We start from the raw sequence: 25,529 nt of genomic DNA, 5'->3' as shown, positions 1-25,529 counted from the left end.
ATATCCAGGTGAACACGTCCCAAAGTGCGAAATAGTGTCTACGAAGTAGTTGCGGCCAAAATACCTACGATACCGATTCAATGATGTACATGTACTAATTATCCGTACCCTAACGGTGCAGGTGGGGCTGCGCCGTCTAGTCCCCGTGGCGCGTCAAATAGAGTATGACGAAGTCGCGAGAAACCTAACCCATCAACGTTGGAACGCTAGAACGTGGGAAAGGGCTTACGCATACGCATTTTCTCCTCCTTCAATTACCTGCCAAACAAAGCACGATCCTCCAGACTTGATCTCCCCTGGGCTCATCAACCTCGACGCTCATATCCTCGACTAATTCGGCGATGTCTACCTCTCCATCCCACCGAATATCGACACCAATGACTTGAAAGGCACTCCAGCCCAGTACCATCGTGCGAAATCCACGGCGGATTCGACCTACCAACCGACCTGAATTGACTACTATATGAGATGGACCGACCGTTTCAGTTTACTCAACCCGGGTACTATGACGAGGCAGTGGTGATGGATGATTCACAAGGCAGAGACCAGACCGTTCAATCAAACCAAGACATTGGCTCGTCATCCGTTTTCAGGGGACGGTCCTACTCCGATGGAGGTGGAGGGAGTGGGACGCCGGCGAAATCATCCCCGGCGCCGTTTACTTCGGAAGCTAGGAGTAAAATGTCCAAGGACGATAATCATATTAGAGACACGTCGTTGAGCCGGAACCCTGGCTCTGGGCCCGTGACACCCAGAAGACCCGAGCTCCCTCGCGGGCTCACCTTACCACTCGCTTTAAATCAGCACTCCGATCATCAACCCGAGCACGGTTCTACCACGCCATTGCAGTCTCCTGCCCCCGCCGTTTTCACCAAACCCGCACCCCTTTCCCCGAAGCTCGACCATTCGCACATTTATGCCAGCCCCACAAACATCCTGCCCCGTCGCTCCCGCGGCCTGGACTTTTCTCGTGCTGCCACCAGCCTGCACCACTCGACTCTCGCCGAACAATCCTCTGCCGACTCATCCCCGACCGTCGGTGCCGGCCGTGCCATGAACATACCGGCCCGAACAAACCAAGACTATGGGAATGCCGAACAGTCATCCAACTCGCTATGGTCCGTCATAGGCAATCACGACCGCACAACAAACATCTCCAGCTCCCTCGGAAGTGCCAACCACCTGGGCTCCGAAAGTTCCTCTTCCGAGGACGACGATATGATGGATGAGGATATGGACGATGCCTTTGTTACCACCCCGCAGATCAACAGGACTACCGGCCCAATTGGGGTCTCCGGATCTCCGGCTATCAACAGCCTCCTGAGCTTCCAGCAGCGCCAACGCTCGAGGAAACAATCCAAGAAGAAGAAAACTCGCGGACTCCCAGGTCTGGGCTTTGGACCGGCAGCTGCGGCGGCGCTGTCCAAATCACCTCCCATTGTCAAGGACATGTCGCACCCGCGGCGTGAAAGCATCAGCTGGCAGGCCAATCAGCTACACATATCTGGTAGCGAGGAAGAACGATCCGGCAATGACGGCTTTAAACAGAGACATACCATCATGCGGCAGGTGGCTGCCCGTCGGGGTAATCTCATGGTATGACTCCAGAGGCTCCCGGGGCATTTTTCACCCCCTTTCTTTAACTGTCATCCTCTCTCTTTCTTCGTTCCCCCTTGCTTCAGTATCACTGACGTAATTATTCGGACAGCCCAAGACGAAAAACTTTGCTCGAATAAAGCACGCACTTCTAGAGGAATGCGCCCCCGTCGAAGCCGAAGTCCGCCGAGAAGCCGAGGTCATTCGTCAGGTTCGCGAGAGCGACGTCGACCTCGAGCCACGTATACCTACCGCTCTTTCGTCCCCGAACTTGGCCAACCAGGACAATCTCGACGATGTCCCTGGGGACGAGATGATGGCCGAATCGGGACTTTCGAGCAGCTTTAAGCAACAGGCCTTGAAGAACTCGAAGGGTCCGAAGTTCTGGGACACCTTTTCAGAATCCAGCAGCATAGGCACCCGTACCACGCCGCCGCCGCCGCCGTCCGCGCTCATGCCAAGGGGCTCCTCCTCGGGCATGAGCGAAGACACGAATATGGATTCCCCTTCGCTCGGCGCCACGGCAGGGTTTGTTATGGCCAGTGCTAGCGGTGAATCCGCCAAGGGCGACGTATCCGCCGCCGGGGCCTCCCAGGGGGTGTCGCAAGGGTCAGGATGGGGATGGTTCGGGGGACCGGGACAAGGGCCGGGTTCGCAGGTGCCCCCGAGTGCTGCGGAGATTACGCGCCGCATCAACAACAAGCGGCGCCGCGACGACGACTTCGACCCTAACATTTCCAAGCGCCGGGCCGTCAGCCCGGGAATGAGCGTCCACAACTCCCCCGTCATACAGAGTCCCCTCCAGCGGGATGGGGCCCCGTGGGGATCCCGTGCCGGCAGTACCAGCGGGGATCGGGGCGGCGGGAGTGGTGCACCGAGCGAGGCCGGCAGTGGCAGCGCGAGCTTAGGCGCCGGGACGCCCGGGAATACGACCACGAATAATAATAGCGCGGCGTTGAACAACCGCCTCGGCGGTAACAAGGGACGGGTAGGGCTTCAGGGCATGACGGACACCCATGACGGCTTGATGCGGATGAGCATCGAGTGAATGCCGCTGTCGCCTCCCCGCTAACGGACTTTTAAGATATTACACTACCCGGGGCTCCGGGGACTACAAAAGGGGGATACAGGAAAGGTGCGTGCAATGGACATGGTATCATCTCGCAAGGATTGAGCGTTTATGTGAAGAGCATTTGGGGTTTCGACTTGGCGTTTGTTGTTTGTTCGGCGTTACACAGGCACCAAGCATACTCGGGGCAGAGCATTACTGACGAAACACATACATACTTGCCTACTTACCGGGGTGGGCAAGTGCAGCACATGATTTAATAAGACAACATAACTACTCTCCTGCGGTTAAAGCTTATGATGTTTCCTCTCGTGCCAAAGATGACAATTTCTCGGGGGGTTTTTTTTCTTCGTGTGTGCTTTTGCTGGTCTGCCTTCCAGATTCTAGTAGTAAATTTGCATGTCTTGCAATTATTGCGACTCCAAGTCGCAGGTCGGATTTCCGCTATGGTATCTTCCCAACGCCCCTAAACGCCGGTCCATGACATGTCTCTCTGTCTCCCTATCTCTCTTTCTCTGTCCCGTGCCATGCGCTCAACTACTGGTCGGACATCTCTCCGTCCAGGTAGGTAGATACGCCCCAAAGCACAGAATTCAGTAAACTGCCGCTCATTCCACGGCGCCAACTCCGTCCTGTGGCACCCGGAGGCTCCCGAGTTTGTCATCCAACCACCGCGCCAGGTCCTCGGCGTGTCTCCGCATCGACACGACGGCCACAGCCCCTACGCTGCCGGCGACACTGCTCCCCGCGCTGGCAACGCTAACGGTGGTGGCCGCGCCGGCGCTCATGACGCTATCCACCTCGGACGGCGAGGCGGGCATGTGCGCGGGACTCGCGTTGCCGTGTTGTTGACCTCGCGGCGTCGCAGTGCCAGGCACGCTGAGACCGCCACCGGTACCACTGCCGGCACTACTGCCGCCTTCGCCCGGCGCGCTGCTGCTGCCGCCCGTGTGATGATGATGATGATGATGATGATGCGAGTGAGACGCGCCGTCGCTTGGTTCGGGTAATGGGCCGACGCAGACGAAGAGCAGGCCGCACCGCAGACGGCGGACGACGAGGATGCCGTTCGAGAGCTGGACGGTGATGGTGAGGGGTAATTTGCAGGAATTGGAGTTCTTCTTCTTCCCGCCTGCGGCGGTCGTCGGTGACGCAGGGGTTGTGTCGGGCAGCACGTCATGGTCGAGGTGGGACTCGGAGGAGCCTGGGAGGGCGCCGGGTATGGACGTGGAGGACGCGGAGTGCAGGGCGAAGAGGCTGGCGGCTACGGTGGCCTGGGTGCGGAGGAGGGAGACGGCGCTGGGACGGGATCCGGTCGGGAGCGAGACGGAAGAAGCGGACGGGGAGGCTGTCGTACTCGAAATGGTAGCGGCACCACCATTTCCCGGCGGTGGGGGCGACCCGGGAGATGAACCGGACGAGGCAAAGGAGGGGGTCGTGGCGTGGGCGAGGAGCTTCCCGGATGCAGTGGTAATGAAGGCCGCGTGGAGGGTCGGAGAGAGATTGGCGTTGAGGAAGGCCGTGAGCCGTTTTGTGAGTAGGAGGGGAGGGGTCGGAGTGTTGAGGGACATGATGTCGTGCTCAGTCCGACTCGAGGTCTGGAGGTCTTCGGCTCTCGAATATCGTCAATTCAGCTCAATTCTCAATTGCAGCACGGTTTGGATGAAATGCCACAAAGATAGAACCGGGGTAGAGGAGGGTTCTCAGCGAGAGATGGGTCGTCCAAGCCGTCGTGGGGTAGATAGGTCGGCGTGATGTGGTACCTATCTTCTTAATCACTGCCAAGGGGAGTCGTCAGGAAGAGCTTTGGCTTTGCTAATTCCCCATAGAAACCATCCAAATGGTCTAAACAATAAGAAATCCGCCTATTTAACCTGGATAAGGCGGGGTTGTTTTGAGAAAGTTAGATGGCGGCCGAGACGACGGACACTGGATTATGTGGACGAACGGAGCAGGTGTCCAAGAAGGTGGGCGGAGGAAGGCTGACATGTCAGAGCAGCATCGTTGCTCTTGCTGGCCTGCCCCGCTGCCAGAAAGAGCACGTCTCTGATTCCTCCAAATATACGGAGTAGCAGTATCACGTGTGTATCAATGGTCCGTGCGCTCCCACTACCTTGGGTTCGTATAAGGTACCTCTATCTTCATAGGTACATTACGAGTACCTTACTTACAGTAAAGTAAGGTAAGGTACCTACAGTAGGTAGGTAAGGTAAGGTACGGATGCAGTGCTCTTCGCGTTCCTCGATAAGCCTACAGGTACACTCCACTCTGCGGACACCGCTGTAGGTCGATCCTCTTGCGACTAGACATGCCGAATGTTGGCGAGGCTCGAGGAATGAAAAGGAGACGGTATCGATGAAAACTCAACTGGAGTATTTCACGCTGGCTGACAGGGATGGTTGAACTGATCGTCCGAAAGCGAAACCGTACATAAGCAGGTCTAAAGGCACTGGCTATACGAGTCGCCATGGAAAAGTGACTTTGTGGACAGTGAATTTACTCCGTGATGCGATACAACCAAGGTACCTTATGCGCCGCCCTTCTGCTGTTCATCCAACTTCCCATTCAGAACCATGTACCTTTTCCACGCATCATCGTAGACATCAACATATTCGCGACCCTCGCTCGTCTGCGTCTTCCACTGTCGGTAGGCAGCGTTGATCTCAGTGCACAGCGTCACAGAGCCCCGTCGCGAGGTCTCCCAGTCCCAGTCGAACAGCTTTCGCACCGCCCGGACGAGGAACTTGGAGTAATCGAGCTGCGCGAGCACGTCGTCGATGTGGACGTCCGGCCGCGGACACCCGCGGGGACAGTCACAGCCCGCCGCTCGCCACTTGGGGTGGTCGCACCTCCGTCTGTGCTCCGGCCGGAGTTCGGGGCTGGCGTCGAGCCGGGCCTGAATGTGCTGGCACCCGGCGTAGACGCACCGGCAGCCCTCTTCCTCCTCCGCCTCGGCGATGAGGCACAGCGGCTGCACGCAGCCCGTGATGTGGCGGCACTTGCTCTCGCAGAGGCTGCAGCTGTCCTGCGACGGGAGCTTCGTGGACGTCATCATGCGCCATAGGACGGCGCCGAGGGACCAGTGTTCGTCGCTGATCGTATAAAGACGTTGGTCCTTATGCCGGGTGCAGAAAGTTCATGTCAGTAAACATACCGGAGCCGAAGAGATTGGAATAAAGAGGACGCGGAAAAACTTACAGGCGCTTTCCCCGTGGTATACTCGGCCCAAAACTTTTTCATCGTCGCGGCGCTGGCGTCCGGTGGCGCCTTCAACCCCTTGGGTAAGTTGGCGTGGGGGGCAAGTATCTGGCCACTGGAGCTGTGCAGTGCAGGCCCATCCGCGGTCTCTTCACCCTGCCTGTCGGCCGGCTGTCCGGAGACGAATGCCTTTGCGAACCGGCCCAGTTTGCAGCTACCGTACGTCTCCTCACCACGGGGGTGCTGGAACATGATGCTGGTGGCTGTGATGTCACGGTGGAGGATGGGCATCCAGTCCATGTCGGTCTTTATCCACTTCTGCTCCCCCGTGTCCCAGTTGGTTCCCAGCCGATATCCGTCGTGGAGCCAGGTAAGAGCGCGCATGACCGAGGTGAGGACATGCCAGCAGAGTGACTCGGGCAGGAACGACTTGCGCCGGCCCTTTCCACCCCCGTTGATCACTAGGAGCTCGAGGAACCCAGCATCGCAGTTGTCCCATACGAGATAGTCATCCGTAGCCTGCTTGGTATCGAAGGGTTTGGGATTGAGAGGCTTCTGGCGCAGATAGCCGGCTAGCGATACAAGGTTCTCGTGGTTGAGGACGTGAGAGATGTTGCGCCCGATGTTGTGCTCGTAGACGAGGTCCATCAATCCCTTGGCCTGGCGCTGCTGCTTTCCTGATCCCTCGAAGCGAGACCGGAAGTACTCGTCGAAATCATCGATCCGCTTGGCTAGGAATTCCTCCCCACTCTCGGGTCTCGTGGCCAGCCATATTTCATCTGTGAGCTTCTTGACAAGCTGAAACTGCTGGGATTTTGGGTCCATTTTACGCTGTATCTGGTCTTTTCTTCAACTCTTTTTGATTGGCTTCGGATCCTGTCTCTGAGATGAGCAAGAGACGTTGGAGTTGACGAGGATACTTGTACGTGTCGGTGTTGAGCTGTCCCGCAGTAGAGCTGAAATATCGAACTGACTGGGAACCTCAATATCAATGATAGGAGGATGGGACACCGGGGGGATTTCAAGCATGTATATCATGGCGGGCTTCATCTTAGCAACCTCCCTGGGGTCAACAACAAAGAATCGTTCTCGTATTTGGCAAGGAGTTTCTTTGTCGGATGGGCCGAGCGAGGTTCAATACGGCGTACAGGATGCTAAAAGGGGGATACCTGTCGAGTTGCAATTCGTAAATGTTCGTAAATGCACATTATTGATGCCTCCAACTTCACCAGAAGACGTACTAGCCCAGTAGCCAGGGCCTCCATTCAAGACCTGCTGCACAATACGACTCGGGGAGCTCGAGCTCAAGATAAGCAGGGCGATGGACATCCTTTTTCCTCGGATCCTTACCCCCTCTCCTTTGTTGGTGAATTGGGGGTGCATATACACTATTCGAGGAATGGTAGAGTGGAGCGAGGCTTTGTGCCAAACAAAGTAAATAGACAATGAGCGAGTGAGCTCGTAATTAGTGTCCACCCGGATGCGGATATAGTCCTTTGTCGTGCCGTCTTTTTTCGCCTTGGCATGGCGTTCCTTTGTTCAGGACGTAGCGAGAGGAAAGGGAAGAAATACAGGAGCCTCACTTGATTAACTTACAAGACCGCGGAAGCTGGCCCGGTCTGGCTGAGCTTCATTATGGACGAGTAGATCGTGCTTCGTTGAGTATGTACCTAGATCGAGTCGCTCGGCGCCAGGATCGCTGCCACTGTTGAACCTGTTGAGTGATAGGACCAAGGACGCCGTGAGCCTCGTGCGACCGAGAACCGAGCCGAAGAGACTGTTCCGGGTTGGACCAAGATGAAGATCAATGTGTCGTTGATTGGCATTGATTGCAACCGCAATCACTATGTATGTACGTACGAAGCAGCTGACTTGCCCCGCCCAGACCGAAGACATCCAAAAGGAATCGGGTACATCGCACGTGACAAACTCCATCCCACTTTTGTCTTGGTGAAGCGCTGTAATTACGTTGTACGTTGTACGTTGTGAGTTACGTTGTACACATGAAGTGAGGGAGCAGGGATTCAGCAAGGGGCAAGCTCCTTGTTGGCTGAGAAAGCCGTTAATAGCCAATGGGACGTGGTCTGGCGCGTGCCCAGTCCTGGTGTCACCCACTAATCCGTTTCAAGAGGTGGTGGCGCGCGGTACCTGCGTCGAGGACTGCGCAGATAGGTCCCTTCTTCTCCATTCATGGGACGAAGGTTCAGTCCTATTGACCATGTTTATTCGTGCTAGCGTACCGTCCCATTCTTAACCCGTCCACTCCTCCCCATTTCACCTTCAACGTCGCCTGCCTCCCGCGTTTCTATCTCCCGCGCTTCCATCTCCCACGAACCTAGTGAAATGATAGGCAGGGACCTTTGTTCTTTCCGCGTCATACTGTTCTACAGAGATGGTACGTACGTTGTACCTATTCTGCTATCGTGGGGTTATTATTGCCATTATTTCCCTACCTTAATTCCCTAAGGTACCTTACCTATTACACTCGTCCCGCGTCTCTACTTCGTACTTCATGCCCTTAAAGAACTTTAGGAGCCCCCCCCCCGTCGCACCTGCTTGTTACCACGTACGTTGTAATTACCGTTTTGTAAATGTATGTAGGTACAACGGTACTTCGCACATACAAAACAGAGACCGGCTCCCTCCATGCAGATTCCGGGGTAGTTTGGTGGTTGATCCTGGTTATCGTCCTAATTATCCTCCCCACTCCCGTCCCCTTCGTTCCATCCCATCATCATTCCTCTTCAATTCCCGTTCCCCCCAACCCCCCGCGTAATATCCATTCCACACCGTCAACCCTCAATTCCCAAGGGAAGGTGCTCAGTTGTTTGCATTTCATGTTCTCGCGTGTTTCCCTCATTATACGCCGCCGCTCATTTCTTGTCAGAAGATAAACCGAAAGCTGCTCGCCACTCCCTATCGTCCTTCGCTTTCGACTCGCCGTCCCGGCTCTTATTCATTGCCACCCTGTACTCGACATACGGCACACGACGTGTAGCAGGACCCCGAGCGCCTGCGGCTTTACAAACCCTATCTATTGTTTGTGTCGGCGACACTGCATTCTTTGGTGTCGCGTCATTTCACTCGCCTGGTGCGGTCGATCAAACGTCCAAGGGGCAACAGCGGCAAGAGTAGAAGATCGTCACCGAGAAAAAAAGAGACCAGTTTCTCTGTCGGCATCTTTCCCGTCCTTAACCGCAGCCCATCATCCTCCGGCCTGCTCGATTGTGACACAACGTCGCCTCGTTTCATAATCAGAACCCTATTCACCCGTCGGCGGTCGCGGTCGCCAGCTCATACAACGTACCACCTTTCCTTTCCGGTCCTTGTTTTCAATCCCTTCATTTTTGACGTTTTTCGTCTTCTGTTCTTTGCTTTTACTGTACCTTTTTTACATCCTCTTGGTCACTTGGACAATCTCTTGCAATCGGAGTCTCTGGCGCCGCCACCACTACCACCTCTTCCAACAAACACAGTCGGTCACTTCGCGGGCGAAGAACGACATGTGTTGACGGCCGGCCCGAATCCGAACACCCTCTCGTTCAATCGACAACCTGATATGGTTGTCCTCGACCACCACGACCTCGTCCTGTCGCTATTGATTTTCATTCCCTCTCCCTACTCGTTCTTTGTTCGCCTAGACTGCCAGGTGGCCCCTTTGGTTTTCTAACCTTACAGTCAATCGATCGGGTCATTTTCGCGCATGATTCAGTATGGGCTGTTGCACCCATCGCCGAAAACCAGTTGAGGGCCGGCCTGAGCAGAAATGGGACTACATCGTAAGCTTGCCCATCTTCCCCCCCCCTTTTCTCCCCCGAACAATCCCACTCTTCTACTGCCCGTCCGATCACATGTTCGCTAACCCCCATCTCGTAGAATCTCAACGACTTCAAGTCTAAAGGCTGCGGCACTCCTTTCGCCTACGTCTACTTGTGGTTTATGCTTATCGTCTCCATCGCCGTTTACGGTGTTGATACCTTTACCGCTATCAACTTGCTCGCCTTTGACCGATGGTCCTCTGCCATTCAGCCCGCCATTGATTTCCAGATCTCGAAATGGATCTTTTCCGCCTGCATTATTGCCTCCTTTGTCAACCTTGCCTTTGAACAGCTCAGAGCCATGCGCGTCATGAAGCGAGGAAACATCGCCGAGTGCTATCTCGATAACATCGCTGTCCGTCTCGAGAGTCTCCGCTTTGGCAAAGGCCAGGGCTTCAAACGCTTTCTCGTCTTTGCCGAGCTTACCAAGAGCAAAAAGGGCGCCGAGTACATTGCCCTCTTCACCTACTTTAGCTTTCAATGTTCGCGGACCCTTTCCCCTCCCTAGCCTCTCTGCCCTCGTGTACGAACTCCTTTTTTTTTTTTTGCTAACAGCCTGCCTGCAGCGTGGATTCGCGTCATCCTGTGTTCTGGGCCCCGTCAGGTTATCAACGCCCTGACCTTGAGGTCTGTCTATGTGGCCAAACTCTCGAGTGACGGCGGTTCCGATGTAGGACAGGAAATCTTGGGCTTCTTCGATAAGATTCGCCAATTGGCCATGGAAGACCAACAGCAGATGGTCATCCTGTCGGGCATGCTCTTCACTCTCGTCATTTGGATCTTCTCCGCCCTTTTCCTCCTTGCCGCCGTTCTCTTCTACGTCTTGTTCCTCTGGCATTGGATCCCCCGGGCCGATGGAGGTCTCTCGGCCTACTGCGAACGCAAAGTGAACAAGTCTCTCACCAAAATCGTGCATGAAAAGGTGGAAAAGGCTTTCGCTAGGGAAGAACAGAAGAAACTCAAGGCGGAAGCCAAAGAAGCCCTAAAGAACGGTTTCGAGCCCCCCAAGCTATCCCGTCAAGCTACCCTCCCGACGCTTCCCGACATGGGCGAACCCGACAAACTTCCCGAGATGCCCCAGCTCGATCGGAAACCAACGAATGCGTCCTTGCCTCCTTATACGTCACGACCTGGGACCCCTGGCAGTATCGAACTCGGCGCGATGGACCGAAAACGACCGATGCCGTCGAGGAGGGGCACATCCACAACGACGTCGTCCAACAGCTATGCGCCCGAAGCTCCGCTTGCGAGCAACAGCGCCGAAATGGGATACAGCACCCCGATATCACTAGCCGGCTCGTTGCCCTCACGAAGAGGCGACGAGTATTATGGGCCACCGGCGCGCTCGGATACGTCCCATTCACTGCGAAACGGCCCTCCCCCTTTGCACCACGCCTCGACATTTTCTTCCTCTTCATCCACGCTTCATCATAACATCATGACCGAGAGTCCGGCCACCTATTCTTCGGAAACCATGCCGTCTTTCCCTCCCCCAGTGAGATCTCCGACAGCGCCGTCACTCCACAGTTACGGCAGGGCGCCATCTGGGCAGGGCAGGCCCGGCTATGTGGATTCTTCACAATACCCCAGTGACCGTGCCAGTCTGGCCCCATCAACATTTTCGGACCGATCAGCCGCACCCCGTGCACTCCGCCCCGGTCCTCCCGGAAGCATGAGACCCGGCTACCAGCCGCGCCCCCCGGTCCGGAGTGCCACGGGCCCCATGCCCTTAGGCGGGCCGGGTATTAGACCGGGACCTGGGCCCCGCCACGTTCCACAACGAAACATGACGGCGCCAATGGCGCCGCAAGAGGACGACTATTTCGACTTTTCTGACTATTTTGATGGTGCGGGAACACCACAAGGCCAACAACAACCGGGTCCTCGCGGGCCCGGAGCACATAGCTATGATAGGTACGATACGGACCTAGAGTCGCAGAGGGAACGAAGATACTACTAGTAGCAGTATCTCCTTCTCCTCAAGTAAGACCCGAGAACACCAATGTATGACCCCGCGAGATACCAACGTTTTTGTAATTACTTCATGATGGATACCCTTACCTACTGGCGTAGGGGGCACGTTTGCCTACATACGCATTTCATGTCATGATGGGAGTTGGATTGGTGATGTCCGTTGCGCTTCCGATTGCGACGCGACACATTTAGAGATGCGAGGACCGACTCAAACCTCGATCATTATTTATTCAAGACATTTCTGGTTGGTCGATACTTTGAACGACACGCCCTTGATGTGGCATCAGGTGAACCTCGCTTCTACGGCATGACTTTGCTTTGTCATGATGGTAAGGAAACCCCCAACTACCTAGTTCTAATTTGCTATACATCCACTGCAATTAAGCAGTGTTGTAGTGCGAAGGGCGCGTCTACAGGTAGGCTTAGTCCCAAACGATCCACCAATCGGCAATGGTCTACAGGAGTCAGGCCCTGCGCTTCTTTGAGTGTTTGTTAATGTGAGTGAGCTCGATCGTACATATGTCCAGAACCTCGACATTTTGGTTCAGGCGCCGATCTCGTTTCTATTAAGCATACGCTATGATTGATTAGTGAAGCCGGCTCTGCTAAGCGTCTGGCCCTACTTCTACTCCCGCTGCCCTATGTACTCGGATATGGGATGGTAGTTCGGTGGAATGAATTGAAAGCCGAGGAAATGACGAGGTGCCCCGCAGAAATGGCGCGTTGGCGCTACCGGTGGGGGGAGCGTAACCAAAACGTGGGGGCCGGCGCGGGAAGCACAGTGCCAAAGCGGCAGGTAAAACAGGGGATACGAACCTCGATGACTGGTGGTGGTGGTGAAGACAGAAATTAGTGGGCCTTGTCGTCAACCCGGTATGTACCAACACTGACAAGGAGGCACAGTGCGTACAGGACGGACGGAGGGGTCGTGGACACCTGGAGGATTCTCGGACTTTGATAATACCCAATGACAAATTAGAGGAAGATCCAACGCGGGGTATTAATAGATGGGAGCAACAGAATTACCTGCGGAAAAAGAAGAAAAAAAAGGGAGAAAAAAAATAAGTCAATGCCGTAGGTGGAAAAGATAGAAAAAGGGGAGGGGAACTGCTGGGGGCGTCTCCTAACCATCATGAGGGACCTATCGCTTTCCTTTGCTCTCCTCACCTCGGTCATAGGAACCGCTCATCATCCTCAGTTGCTGCCACCTCAATTCGTAGCGTTCAACATGGCGACACTCGGTGGTGCGGGTTTCGGGTGGCATCATGGCGAGTTGGAAGTGCAACGTATGCTCAAAGTACCGGACATTTACAACCCGACCTTCCCGGGCCTGTCGGGGCCCTTTGGTCTTCGCGTTTCAGTATCACCAATGCTAGCCCTTGGTACGCTCGACGCCCAGGGCCGACCTTGGACCACGGTCTGGGCCGGCGAGAGAGGATTCGCCCGGCCGATTGCCGAGAACGTCCTCGGCGTACGGGGCGAGGTGGATGTGGATAACGACCCCGTGTTCAGGGCGCTTTGGGGACTCGACGAGACCGGTGGCGTGGAGCTGAATGCCGTGGTGCGGCCTAACGACGGCCAGGGAAAGATGATCTCCGGTGCGTCCATTGACCTCTCGCACCGGGACCGCGTCAAGTTGGGCGGACACATGATCGCAGGCGCTGTGACGGATTTGAAGCGGCAGGACGGCGGCGCCGGAAACAGCAGCGGCGAGCTGCAGATGGCGTTCGCTATCAACGAGAGCTTGGGCAACTGCCCCAAGTACCTCAATAAGCGTGAGGTGGCGCCGCGGACGCCGACCCCTGGCAAGGTGGAACGTACACTGCCGCTGAGCGACGACGCCGTGAATGTCATCAAGCAGGCGGATCTCTTCTTCCTCTCGAGCACCGATGGGAACTCGATGGATTCGAACCATCGCGGTGGACCTCCTGGCTTTGTGAGAGTGGCGCGGAATGACGAAGGAGGTGTCGAATTGGTGTTCCCCGAATGTGAGTAACTGTCATCATCCTTCCCCTTTGGCTCTGGCTCGCCGGGGTAGGGTCAACGGTAGAGAAGGGGGAATTACACACACCTCGTGTGAACAACCACTCATAGGTAGTTTCTCTAACCTGGGCCCCGAAATCTCAGATTCCGGAAACCGTTATTATCAGACGCTGGGGAATCTCAAAATCGACCCCCGTCTCGGTATCGTCGTCCCAAACTTTGACACATCCGATGTTCTTTATGTAAGTCATGTTCAAGCACAGAAATCCGAGGCTCGACTCACCTTCAATCAACGGAGGGCAGCGATGAATGTACCCAAAATCTTAACATCAGACTCCTATCCAGATCACAGGAACAACAGACCTCCTCTTCGGTTCTGATGCCGCCGCCTACATGCCGCGCACCAACTTCGCCGTCAAGATCATCGTCTCCTCCGCCATTTTCGTGCAAGGGGGCCTGCCATTCCGCAATGTATCTGCGGTAGACTACTCTCCTTACAACCCTTCGGTTCGAGCCCTCATCTCGGAAGGGGCCGTCGATCCCGTGGCTTCCGCTTCCCCCACCTCCGCCGTCCTCACCCTGTCCCGTCGCGAGCCGCTATCGCCCAGCATCACGCGCTTCACCTTCAAGCTGACACCGGCACCGGGTAGCGAGGGAAAACCCGCGCCGACCTGGCAGCCCGGCCAACACGCCACTCTCGATTTCGCCCCCGAGCTCGACCACGGCTGGGAACACATGTGCGACAGCGACCCGCGGAGCCTCAACGACGACTATATCCGGACATTCACCGTGTCGAATCATCCGCCGCCGCGGACATCGTCTGGTGCAGAGCCTCTGGAGGTGCAGATCACGGCCAGGGTGGGCGGTCCCACCACGAGTCACCTTCAGAGATACAATCTCAACAACGGCCTTCCGCTGGAGATTCCCCTCCGCGGCTTCGGCGGCGGAGAGCGGTTCCGTATCGCCCCGGCCCTCGAGGGAGGACAGGGTGAGGCACTTTTCGTAGCAGGAGGTGTGGGTATCACACCTCTACTCGCGCAGGCGCCGGAGCTCCTCCAAATAGCTGGAAGCGGGGGCGCACCGGCGGCGTTCCGAGTCCTGTGGACCCTGCGGGCTGCGGACCTAGGACTCGTTGTCGACTCTCTGGAACGGATACCCGGGCTGGCTGAGCGGGTGAAGTTGTTCGTGACCGGGACCGTCCCGCAAGGAGAAGCCGACGGAGGGGAAGATGATCCCGTCTCGAAGCTTGAGAAACTCGGCGTTGCGGGTCTTGAGCGGAGAAGGATTCAGAAAGAGGACGTGGTTGCCGAACAGCCGCCGAGTAACGACGAGAATACAACGAGAAGGAAGTTCTTCCTTTGCGCGGGACCTGCTCTGCTGAAGGACTTGCGGGAATGGCTGGAGGGGGAGGAGGTTGTCTGGGAGGATTTTGGGTATTGAGCCTCGGACACAGCAGGGCTGCTCAGTTATTAAGTTGAGTGTAGTTAGATACTATCCATAGACCCCTGAAGCTGATTTTTATCGGCGGTTCCGTTGACAAGCGTTCAGAGTGATGGGGAGCGACGTTGATTATGTCGTTTTCTGGTCAAGGTAAGTAACATGCTGAAAGGCTCACCATCAAGCAGATATTCCTTCACATGTCTCGCTGTTCGTGTTCGCCTTGCTGTGCCGTTTGAAGTGGAACAGAAGAATACCCAATACATCACCCGCCTCCAAAGAAATCGGGCTATGAGAATGGTTTCAACCCATCCAATATGAAAGTCCGTATTAACACAGCATATATCCAAAAGGTTGTAGGAAGTAATGGGCTTTGGTGAATGGGGGCCACCCTTCAGAACCCAGTGTCTCGAGCCTTATCGTGTCTATACAAGGGGTGGGCCAGTTTTGTTCCAACCACCCCTGAGAACATTGGCCGTTATGTTTCGGCCAAGGGAAGATCATCCAAGAAAAGATTCCAAGGTGTCGAGGTTTACATGAAAGAGTAAAAAGAAAGAAAATAAATAGAAAAGAAGAGAAAAATAAAACATATTAAGCTTCGCTTCTTTGATCCCATCTTCAATCCATATACATCGGGTCCCCCCGATCACCAGCCATGACCATGTCGTTAACAAGAATGCCTTGCATTGAAGGCTGCATGTTCGGCATGGACCGACTCAAGTTGATGTGCCCCCGATCTGCACCTGTTTGTAGCGTGAACCGCGCATCTCCTGCACGGTGCTGAATGGGACCACGGGTCCGTGGCACCTGGAGCGTAGCCTGCTGCTGCATGGGTCGTGATGATAACGGCCTTGGCGACGTTTTTATCATGGAGAGGTTTTTATCGTCCATTTCAGTGTCGATATCTAGGTCGGCGTCGGCATCCATGTCGCCATCGGCATCCACATCGCCGTCTGCATCTGCATCCCCATATGCATCCCCATCTGCGTCCCCATCGGCATCGATATCGGCATCGGCGTCGGCGTCGGCGTCGGCGTCGGCGTCAGAATCTGTGTCTGCATCGGCGTCTGCATCAGCATCGGCATCCGCATCGGCATCCCGTTCACTTTTATAAATGGACGACGGTCCGACTGTGGACGCCGCAGTATGATCGCTTTGACCTGTGACACTTGTATTTGTAGACTGTCGTTGTAGCGACGTTGATGGTCGCGAAACCTGGTGCATCCCCTGTGACGGCGCTTGAGAGTGCATGTGCGATTGGTGTTGCCGTGGCTGTTGCCGTGGCTGTTGTTGCTGATGCTGATGCTGATGCTGATGCTGATGCTGATGCTGCTGCGGTTGTCCTTGTTGCTGCTGGACTGTTGCAGTGGGTGTCGCTGCCGACGTCCCGTTCAGAGTCTGATTGAGTGGCCGCTGAGCGCTCATGCCACCGGACGCGGCACGGTTCGATGTTATGACCTTCTTCCATCGTTCAATCGAGCGCGTGGTGATTTCATTCAGATCCAGATGCGAGTCGTCTGATGCCACACCGACACCCCGGCCGCCTCTGCCCCCGGCCTCAAGGACATGTGCCACCAGCTGTTGGTCGAGCGGTATGGTGGTCGGCGTGACCATCCCAAACTCCCACGGCTGTTGCCAATGCACGAGCTGGTCTATCTGGGTCTTGAGATTGGCGATCTCCTGCTTCAGCTTATGCTGGTCTGATTTCATAGCCTCCGCTTCTTTCTGCCTCCTTCCCACACTTCTTGCTAGCTCTAGCACCCATAGCTCGTTGCGCCTCTGCGACGGCAGGGCATCCCACACTGCGTAGGCAGACTGCAGATGTTCATTCACTTGGCGCTCTAGTGAGTCCGCCTGTTTCTCTGCCTTCTTGATGGCCTCTCGAGAATCCCGCGATGAACCATCACAGGGATGGTAGATCAATTCATCCATGGCGGCACTCGTGGCTGCGGCGCGGGTTGCCCTCCATGCTCGAAACTCTTCTTGGAAGTAAGCTCGCAGCGCATCGAACTCCCTTTGACCTGGGAACTGCACGGACCACGAGGTGGAAGTCGGATGTTGTGTAGAAGAGAAGAGCGTGGGGGGCGGTTGCAGGCATTGAAGCGTCAGGGCGGGAAAGTCGAGGGAGAGAGGGTCGAAGTCCAACGGCATGGTCTTGTTGTCGAGTTGTTGCCTGTTACACACAGAAACTTGTTAGCTCTCAATGCAGCCGACTCTTGGGACAATGTGAGATCTGGGACGTGTCTCTTACCTGGCAGCCCGCCATGAGCTCAATACTTCCCGCAGCGCCAGCTCGGCGGCCCTGGCCGTGTCCATTGCGTCGGTCAAGCGATGTTTGACGTCGAGCTGGGCCTTTTGCAACACCTGTTTACTGACTTGTCTCGACATGCCTGGCCTCTGAGCAGCATCCTGGGCACCGCCCGCAACTGCGGGCGGTCCTTGAGAAAATTCGGGCGTCCGCGAGTGTATCCCGTTGGTAGTGGGTTGGTCCCATCCCGGTGTGAGGGGAAACCTGCTCAGTCTGGAATCCACCACGTACTGTCCCTCTCTGGGTAAGCCGGGCGTCTGGCAGGTTTCTGGGTTCCTCAGAGATTCCCTCCTTAGACTTGGCCTGGGAGTACCGGTTGGGGTGGACACGGCGCGGCCTAGTGAGCCGCGGGGCCGAGGCTGGCGCCGTGTGATGTTCCCTCGAACCCTTCGAATTTCGTCGATATCGTGAATACCATCTGGGGGCTTGGGGTTCTTGTCTTTAATATAGAGGTCGAGGTGGCGTCCGAGCGAGGAAGATGTAAAGACCTGGCCACAGTAGGGACAGCTCTTGTCCTTAGGGGCATAGTATTTCGGGGTGCTGCCGGTTGAATTGGTCCCGGATTCGGCCATGGTTGAGGTGAGAAGTCGAGAGTATGGCAGGGTAAGGAGGGAAGGATTGGTGGAGTTGATTCTCCAGGTGTATTGGGCGATTGTAGTAGCAACAAGAGCTCTCGGGGAGCAGAGCAGTCGACCGTCATAAGGGCCGGAAAAAAAGGGGAAACAAAAGGGAAAGCGACGGCGCGTGGCGGCAATCTAGGTCGGTTGTATCAGGGTACGTAGGTATTAAGCAAGTAGACAAACGAGTGTTGAAGACGAGAAGCGTCTGAACCAGAGAGGGCCTTATATCAAAGCCGGTGAGGAACGAATTATGCGCCTGAGATGGATAGATAGCGTAGGCAAATTGTCGAGCAGAATCCGTCGCTACCTGGAGATTCCGCAACGGAGAAGAGCTGTAACAGCTTAAGCGTGAGAGGAGGATCCACCGCGGATGTCGAGGTGGTGCGGCGTTGTGTTGGAAGGAAACGAGTCTCTCAGAGGAAGCCTATCTCTGAGGGCGTAGTCTAGAACCCGGGGCACGTTCTCTCGTCATTAGTTTTCTGTTGGAGGTTGAAACGAGGGGCTGAATTCGGAATTTGAGTAACAAGGCGACGGCAATAGAGAATGAATGAGAAGAAAAGAATGAATATAATAAGATAGAAACAATAAATGGAAATAAAAGAGTGACTGTCACAAATGCAACGGAGAGACGAGAGAGAAAAAAAAAGTCGACCTAAGAGGAAAGGGGCAACTGGTTGTTGAAGGATGTCACCCAGTTTTAATTAGCTATGCCTACGACTTTTGGTCAAGAGGCAGGCGCCGAGGGTAGGTTCCACCTTCTACCGTTGGAGAACACCGGTGCTGTGAATATAAGGCGAGGTATCTAAGGCAATACCTTACAGGTACGTAACTTAGTGAATGGAAGCTACCTAAGGTAAGGTACTTATGTACCTTAAACAGAAAAGGACGTGCAGACAAGGTAAGGTACCTTACGTATCTGTATGTCTACGTTGGTACATTACTGGTATCAGGTATCACTGAAGGTAGTCTGTTTGGCCGTTTTGGCGCGCTCAGGGGCCTGCTCTGGTGCTCTGGTACCGAGACGTCTTCTCATTTCGTATCAGGTACAGTGAGTGAGCAAAAATTTCGGGACAACCCAAAGTAGAATGCTTCGAAACTTTTATGGAACACTTTTATATCAGGGCAAAACCATATTATGTTGCAAAAGTAACGAATCACTGCATCTTTGAAATGTACCGACATTATTGCTCACCCACTGTACACGTCACTATTAAAGGAGCTCAGGGGCCACGAAGCGATCCTCACCACCTTGTCAACCCCCCTCCGCGGACCCAGATTTGAGTCGGTCTAGTTTGCAGATCCATCACAGACCGTCATCGACCACAGACCACTATACGGCGTGGGTATGGATACAGACAAAGCCTCCTTTGGCTTCTGTGCATGGCGACATGATTAGAAAGTACGTTGTATTCCTGTGACTCTGTCCAGGGAGCACTTTTTTCAAGGCACTCCTTCCTCCATTGTGACACCTGATCCAAAGTCAGATGGTCCATTTTGTCCTCAGTAAGGTACGAAGTACTTACTGGCCATATGAAAAAGTATCCATAAGGTACTGCTACGACGGCATGAATCAGGGGCTGGCAGAAATAAAATAATTACAGTGCACTACGAAGTACTCGGCGCAAGCATACCCGCACCACCTTACGAATAGTAATTACGTTGTACTAGATTTGAGGAAAGGGGGAGGAAGAGAGTTGGGGGCGAAGGTCGGCGTCTAAGGTAGACCTTCGTCACTACTATATGCTTCGTACATACAATAAGGTACCTTAAGGTACAGTCCGATGATGGACAGGCATTATTCAGGAGACCCAGCCAGCCCTTAGGACGATGGATGCAGCTCCCTCACGTCGTCGATATTGAAGTGCTACAATATTGCACATGGCTACCAAGATCGGCGGTCAAGTTTAATTTAAACAGGAGCAAAAAAAAGGAAAGCAAGAAAGAAAGAAGGGGGAGCAGGTGACGGTGGCGGTACCTATAAAATAAGCTGGTTGAGAATCCGCTTTCCACTCATTTTCTTGTCCAGACTGTTAACCCCTGAGTGACCCCTGAGGCCCCCCCTGACAGGAGCCCCTATCCTGGTTTCCCGGCTCCAACTCCGGTTTGTTTCTTGGGCTCCCAACGCAAGCATCCGACCCAAGCTAATTACTGTATGATCACGGTTCTTGTCAACTCTGTACGCTGTCACATAGTCCGGTACAGCATTCTGCTTCCCTGTTGAGGATGACTCGGGAGATCATGCGGTGTCCGGACCGAGATTTCATTGCGCATCCGGGGCCCGGCAAACTGTACTCTGGCAAATTGGCGAATGAGCGTAGCTGATTAGGAGCCGCCGAATCCTCCACTACAAAGAATACGCAGTCAGGCTTCGCCTTTCTTTCTTTTTCTTCCTTTCAGCGTGAAAGCGGCTAATCAAAACCTCAAGAAACAGAGAAACACTCTCTTCCCGCTCCGTCTCCTGCATCTCGCATCTGCCGGGTACCGGAACTGTGTATTACCTTGATAATTAAGGTACTCCTTAATACTTCGCGCCTTTCTCCTCATCTCGACCCCAACTCCAACTCCAACTCCAACTCCCCACCCCCCCTTTCTTCCTTTTCCTCCATCTGCAGCTTCACATTAATTACGCTGCTGCAGACTGCCTGCACTGCGTACGGCTTGAACGCCTGTGAATGTACTAGGTCACTTTGATTGGCGTGGCTCCAATGAACAGGCGCTTCAATAAGGTTCCATACCGACGTTTCCGTTCATTAACGACACAAACAAAAGGGCAAAACGAGGAACCAGGGGTTCTGAATCAAAGTAATGGCCTGGCCAAAGTGCGTCTTTATTGGCAGTTGTCCGCCTATCCCAGCAAAGTCCCAGCGAAGCCGGTTTAGACGGATCATGTTATGCAGTTGCCCTCACTCAACGCTACGAGGATGCGAAGTGCAAAGAAAATCATCCATCCAGACCTTTCCTCCCGCTCTCCTCCCCGTCAGCTTCCTCAGGAGCAGGCGGAACCCATATCAGGAGCCCGTCCTTATCCATCTTCATGTCCTCTGTGGGTATGATTCGCAGCACTTTCTGGAAGTACTTGTCCCTCACCACCAGCTGCGGCCGTACGAAACATCCCCGAACCAAAGGAAGCAAGCGGTAAGATATCGTGCGCCTGCTGATGGGGAGGACGTGCAGCGTCGTCTGCTTGGCCCCGGAGAAAGCAAACTCATCGCTCGGCTCCATGGTCACTCCGAACGTCAGGAAGTGGCCCGACGCGTTCTCGATGGTCAGATCCAGCTGCATGAGACCCGTACCGACGTCCCCATGCGATACCGACCCAAGTACGCGGGGTTCTATCCCAAGCACGATCGAGCGCGGCACTGGCATCGTCGTCGTATTGATCGCCGCGCCATCGCCAGACTGCGCATCGCGGCGCCTCCTCCACTTGAGCATGAAGGCTGCATCGAGCGATGCCGGCCCGCGCTCGTCCAGGCTCAGTTTCTGGACGACCATATCGAATCTGACTTCCTGCATCGACTTTGGCGGTATCGTCAATCCGTCCGGGGGCAGGTCGAGTTGGCTTATCGAAATGCAACGGGCACTTGGCTGGCAGGCGAGCACCTTGGCCTCCAGTTCCAAGATCTGCAGATCCTCGCTCGCAAACGAGGCATAATGGCAGACGAGACACCACTTCTGCGCCAGGCACCGGGGGTGGGCGGGGGCCGCTGCTTCATCTCCATCTCCCAGGTCACGTGCCCCTTCATAGTCGAACAAGCTGGGCCAAGGGTCGGGGTGAAGCCGCGGAAGAAAGTCGTAGTTTGCTTCGAAAGGGTTGGCAATGTCGATATGGAAGGTCTTGCTCTGCATAATGGGCGTAATAGGGTCCGTGACGAGGTGGTACGTGACTTTAGCCGTGATCTCATATGGCATGGGCATCCGTGACGGCTCCAGGCTGAGTCTCGCTCGGGCCGGCTTGGAGGTGCCCAGCGTACCAAGTGAGATATTAGTGAGCTTCGATTCTGACTGGGAGGCATCTGCTTCCTGCTTCTCCCCCTCCTCCAACTCGATGCTGAATGCCGGGATGTGATCGCCCAGGACGTGGACCTCCAGCTTCGCGACTGCGTCCGCGTCTTCAGCGTTAACAATATCCAAAACCAAGTCGATGCGCTCATCAGTGTAGTACTGGCTCAGAGGATTGATGTGTGTGATATCCACCTTGGGAGGCCTCGGCTGAATCTGAATAGCGTGGGGCTTGGGCCGTGGAATGCGTCTGGTGGACAAAGACGGTCCAAACCAGATATTGGCCGTATTGACTTCGCCAAAACTAATCGTATAGCTCAGCGCAAATGCATCGCTATCAACCAAGAGCTCTACAGATGCGGCACGCGCCTCTCCCGGTTCCCGCAGCGGAATGGCCATCTCAAAGGCTTTGGTGCAGCCCGCCTTGAGCTCTAGATCGGCCGGCCCATGAAGCACAGAGCCTCTCTCGACTTCCTCCGAGTCATCATCGCTTCGCACATTTTCCGTCAGAGGCACGATTGATAATGTAGTATCGTCTTTGGTATAAGTCGAATCCGGATGGGATCCAGTTTCTTGATCGAGGATAATCGTTCCTAGGCTGCCATCAAAATCAACACGCACTTGTCTGAACCGCACTGGTGCAGAGAACTGGAACGCATGGGACGTAAGAGTGAGTTGCGCCCGGCATGTTTCGCCTGCCCTCCCTTCTTCGTTCTTGAAAATGAAGGACGCAAAGACGAAGGACGACACGGTGTCATCTGTCAAGGCTATCGTCGGCTTCGACTTGGTCTGAACGCCTTCGAGCGACTTGGAGAGGTCGTACTCCCAGTCTGGCCGTTTGGTGAATTCTACTCGTCAGGTTAGCAAGACACAGCCTGGCAATACAGAGGATTTTTGCGTACGCTTGTTCAGGAGTTCCCAGTCAATAGAGACGACAACATCTCCTAGTCCAATACGTGCAGCCGCAGCGCGCAGTACCCAACTGAGGTCCTCGGCAATATTCAGCCAGCCTTCTCTTCGAAACGACATGTCGGTCCAAAGTGGCTTCAGCAAAGCAACGACGTCCTCCCAGGCTTCCACACGCGCTAGTTCCTTGGCCCATTCAAGCGTGATTTCTGCGGATGCCCGGAGTTGCTTCCGGCTTTGGAATTCAGACCTAGCCAGCTCCAAGCAATCGATAATAAGTTGGGAATGATCCGTGCCCTTCCCAACCAGTGGATATTCTTCATGCGGCTCCGGGCACAAGTATGTGTCATACGTGTACGCTCTACTCGCTACAACAGAGGCCGGCGAGTCTCCTGGCGCTCTCCTGTCCTCCTCGGGCATGGCATGGGCTAATCGACGACGCGAGACGAGATGCCGCGCAGCAAGGCGATACCAGTAGCCTTTGTGATGAAGCATTTCCCAAGGTTGGAGATGCTCTCCCACGACAATCTTTTCCGGGGGGATGAAGAGTGTGAGCGTCGATGGTCTCAAACTCGAGGGGTCGGCTTTCTCTATCAGGCGCGCCATGACGAGCGCCCACCTGGACTGCCACGCCTCCCATCCGTAATTCTTGGTGCCGCGCCCGCGCCGGTCGACGAAGTCGGCTATGCGATCCCGGTGAGCTCGCCACCGTTTGACTGCTGATGTGGTCTGGCCATTCCATAACGCACACCGAATGGCGCGAATCGAGATGACGTCTGTCAGCAAGCGCGCCTCGTTCCACCGGGGACTCCAGCTCGGGAGGATATCCATTACATCCTGACTCAAAATGCCGTCGTAAGCCTGGTCATAGGATCGTAATGCCGTGTCCATCTCCTGTCGAAACTCCGCAAATACCGCAGACTTGAAGTCATAACGCACGTTCCAGCCTTGGAGGGACAGTGTCTGAGAAGTGCCAGTTGTCGGGGGAACCGTGGGTTGAGGGGTAACACCTCGACTTCGCTTCTTCCTAGCATGACGTCCAAGGTCACGGTAGTATTCCAAGGACTGTGTATATAGAGTAGAAAGGATACTGTCCGTGGCCCGCTCGAGCTCTGCAGGTGAATCTTGTGTCGGTATGTAGAAGAACGACTTGGTGTCTAAGCCTACCCCTCTGCGGATGGAGTCGAGTCTCTCCTGCATGCCTTCCGCCGGGTCATTTGACATCTTGGAACCGTCACCTAAGACTAGGACCGCAATACGAGTCTTATAGCCGGAATGAACAGCTGCAAGCCTGATGTTGTTGATGTCGGTCCTCAGGCTCTTGTCGTGCAGTGTAGCCATTGTGGGGTCCGATTCGAGAGAGTAGACGCAAAGGTAAACGCTGGGCACAAGCTCCTGATGTTTCTGAAGCCATTGGGCGTCAATGAGCCCGTCGGGATAGAGGGGAGACACGGGGTTAAGAGGCGAGAACGGCGAGTGCAACACGGGTGGAAGCTCGGGAGGTTCGACATGGTCCGGTAGTCTGGCTCGACGAGGTGGGAAGATGAAAGACTATGAAACCAAGTCAGAAATAATCTCGCGAGCGCAATTGAGACGACGTGTTTATTACCCTTCCAGAAAACCCAACCCTGAACCTGTATGGCTTTTGGTCCTGCGTGTTCCATGGTTGATCCCTTGCATCGCGAGTCGAGATGTAATCTCTCAATGCTTTAGCATCCTCTGTATCTAGACTTGGCAATTTGGAGCGTAGCAAGATCCCTTGTTCCTGCAGCTGGGGGTCTAGTGGTAGGTCGTTTGGCGGTTGGGATGTCAGGCCGGCGACGACAAGGAAGGGAACGTTTAGATCTAGGCTCCCGGCTGGATAACCGTCCATGTTTGCGCCGGATATTGGCCCCCTAGGTGTGCATGGACGGAGAAGTACTGAGGATAGAGGAAAGTCACCGGTCACCTAGCCATCAAGTTTGTACTCGGGATGTTTTCGTGACCACTATACGAGCATATTCTGTGTTAATAATCGCTAATCGCTTCAGTGTCGTGAGCTTGGGTTAATGGAAACGTATTAACTTGCATAGGAGCTCGGTATAAAGGCGATTTTTGGAACCTCAACCGCAGGTGCAGACAGATTCAATGCGAATATGTTAAAGAGATACCTGCTTGAGCTACCGTGATAGCTCCAAAGAGAAGGGGTTTTGGCATCCAAGGTGTCGACGTTCTGTAGGTCGAATAATCGCGACTGCGACTTCATGGTAAGGTACGGTCCGTTTGCGGGAGGGAGGTACGGTACGTACCCAGCCCAGCACCCACCCCACTTACCTAGGTACCTTAGGTAGGTACCTTACCAATGGGCGAGATAAGATAAGCTGAGGTCCTGGGTTGGCTCGTGCGGGGCCAAAGGCTGAACCGGCTACAGTAGGTATTACAAATGGATATTAGCACAGTATGCATGGGGTATAAAATGTACTGGGTATACCGTATTTCGTACGGAGTACCCAGTTCTCCCTCCAGGATTCACAGCGAGGGCAGGCACCTAATTGGCTAGACAGGATACATGCGGTCATGGGGACGGACGGACAATGGGCACACTGATGGGCGCGACCAGCTTCAGCGGGTCAGCCTCGTTG

At 54.8% G+C, this 25,529-nt stretch overlaps 7 protein-coding genes across 7 annotated transcripts; 3 read left to right on the top strand and 4 right to left on the bottom strand.

Moving 5' to 3' along the window:
* Positions 1–197: 197 nt before the first annotated feature.
* SODALDRAFT_335741 (hypothetical protein) lies at positions 198–2,979 on the top strand. The gene is made up of 2 exons (XM_028612535.1): positions 198–1,596; positions 1,709–2,979. Exons 1-2 carry the CDS (start codon positions 469–471, stop codon positions 2,642–2,644), a joined length of 2,064 nt encoding a protein of 687 aa, XP_028464444.1. The 5' UTR covers positions 198–468; the 3' UTR covers positions 2,645–2,979.
* SODALDRAFT_335740 (hypothetical protein) lies at positions 2,790–4,634 on the bottom strand. The gene has a single exon (XM_028612534.1). It carries the CDS (start codon positions 4,234–4,236, stop codon positions 3,274–3,276), a length of 963 nt encoding a protein of 320 aa, XP_028464443.1. The 5' UTR covers positions 4,237–4,634; the 3' UTR covers positions 2,790–3,273.
* Positions 4,635–5,192: 558 nt separating this feature from the next.
* SODALDRAFT_282599 (hypothetical protein) lies at positions 5,193–6,688 on the bottom strand (the record flags this gene model as incomplete). Its single annotated transcript, XM_028608347.1, has 2 exons — positions 5,193–5,780; positions 5,864–6,688. The coding sequence occupies 2 exons, from the start codon at positions 6,686–6,688 to the stop codon at positions 5,193–5,195; spliced, it is 1,413 nt and encodes a 470-aa protein (XP_028464442.1).
* A 2,888-nt stretch (positions 6,689–9,576) lies between these two features.
* On the top strand, positions 9,577–11,641 carry SODALDRAFT_282187 (hypothetical protein; the record flags this gene model as incomplete). The annotated part of the gene is made up of 3 exons (XM_028608328.1): positions 9,577–9,642; positions 9,740–10,163; positions 10,248–11,641. The coding sequence occupies 3 exons, from the start codon at positions 9,577–9,579 to the stop codon at positions 11,639–11,641; spliced, it is 1,884 nt and encodes a 627-aa protein (XP_028464441.1).
* A 1,027-nt stretch (positions 11,642–12,668) lies between these two features.
* Positions 12,669–15,337, top strand: SODALDRAFT_335736 (hypothetical protein). Its single transcript, XM_028612533.1, has 3 exons — positions 12,669–13,643; positions 13,783–13,880; positions 13,984–15,337. The coding sequence occupies exons 1-3, from the start codon at positions 12,884–12,886 to the stop codon at positions 15,076–15,078; spliced, it is 1,953 nt and encodes a 650-aa protein (XP_028464440.1). The 5' UTR covers positions 12,669–12,883; the 3' UTR covers positions 15,079–15,337.
* A 356-nt stretch (positions 15,338–15,693) lies between these two features.
* SODALDRAFT_325936 (hypothetical protein) lies at positions 15,694–17,955 on the bottom strand (the record flags this gene model as incomplete). The annotated part of the gene is made up of 2 exons (XM_028610036.1): positions 15,694–17,248; positions 17,327–17,955. 2 exons carry the CDS (start codon positions 17,953–17,955, stop codon positions 15,694–15,696), a joined length of 2,184 nt encoding a protein of 727 aa, XP_028464439.1.
* Positions 17,956–20,476: 2,521 nt separating this feature from the next.
* Positions 20,477–25,124, bottom strand: SODALDRAFT_315671 (hypothetical protein). The gene is made up of 4 exons (XM_028609298.1): positions 24,977–25,124; positions 24,518–24,895; positions 22,905–24,459; positions 20,477–22,850 (listed from the first exon to the last, which is right to left on the bottom strand). The coding sequence occupies exons 2-4, from the start codon at positions 24,779–24,781 to the stop codon at positions 20,944–20,946; spliced, it is 3,726 nt and encodes a 1,241-aa protein (XP_028464438.1). The 5' UTR covers positions 24,782–24,895; positions 24,977–25,124; the 3' UTR covers positions 20,477–20,943.
* Between the last annotated feature and the right edge of the window lie 405 nt (positions 25,125–25,529).

The sequence above is a fragment of the Sodiomyces alkalinus genome, assembly GCF_003711515.1.
Source record: "Sodiomyces alkalinus F11 unplaced genomic scaffold SODALscaffold_9, whole genome shotgun sequence".
Classification (NCBI taxonomy): domain Eukaryota; kingdom Fungi; phylum Ascomycota; class Sordariomycetes; order Glomerellales; family Plectosphaerellaceae; genus Sodiomyces; species Sodiomyces alkalinus.
The sequence above is the reverse complement of the archived record's forward strand: the minus strand, read 5'-3'. Positions and strand labels throughout refer to the sequence as shown.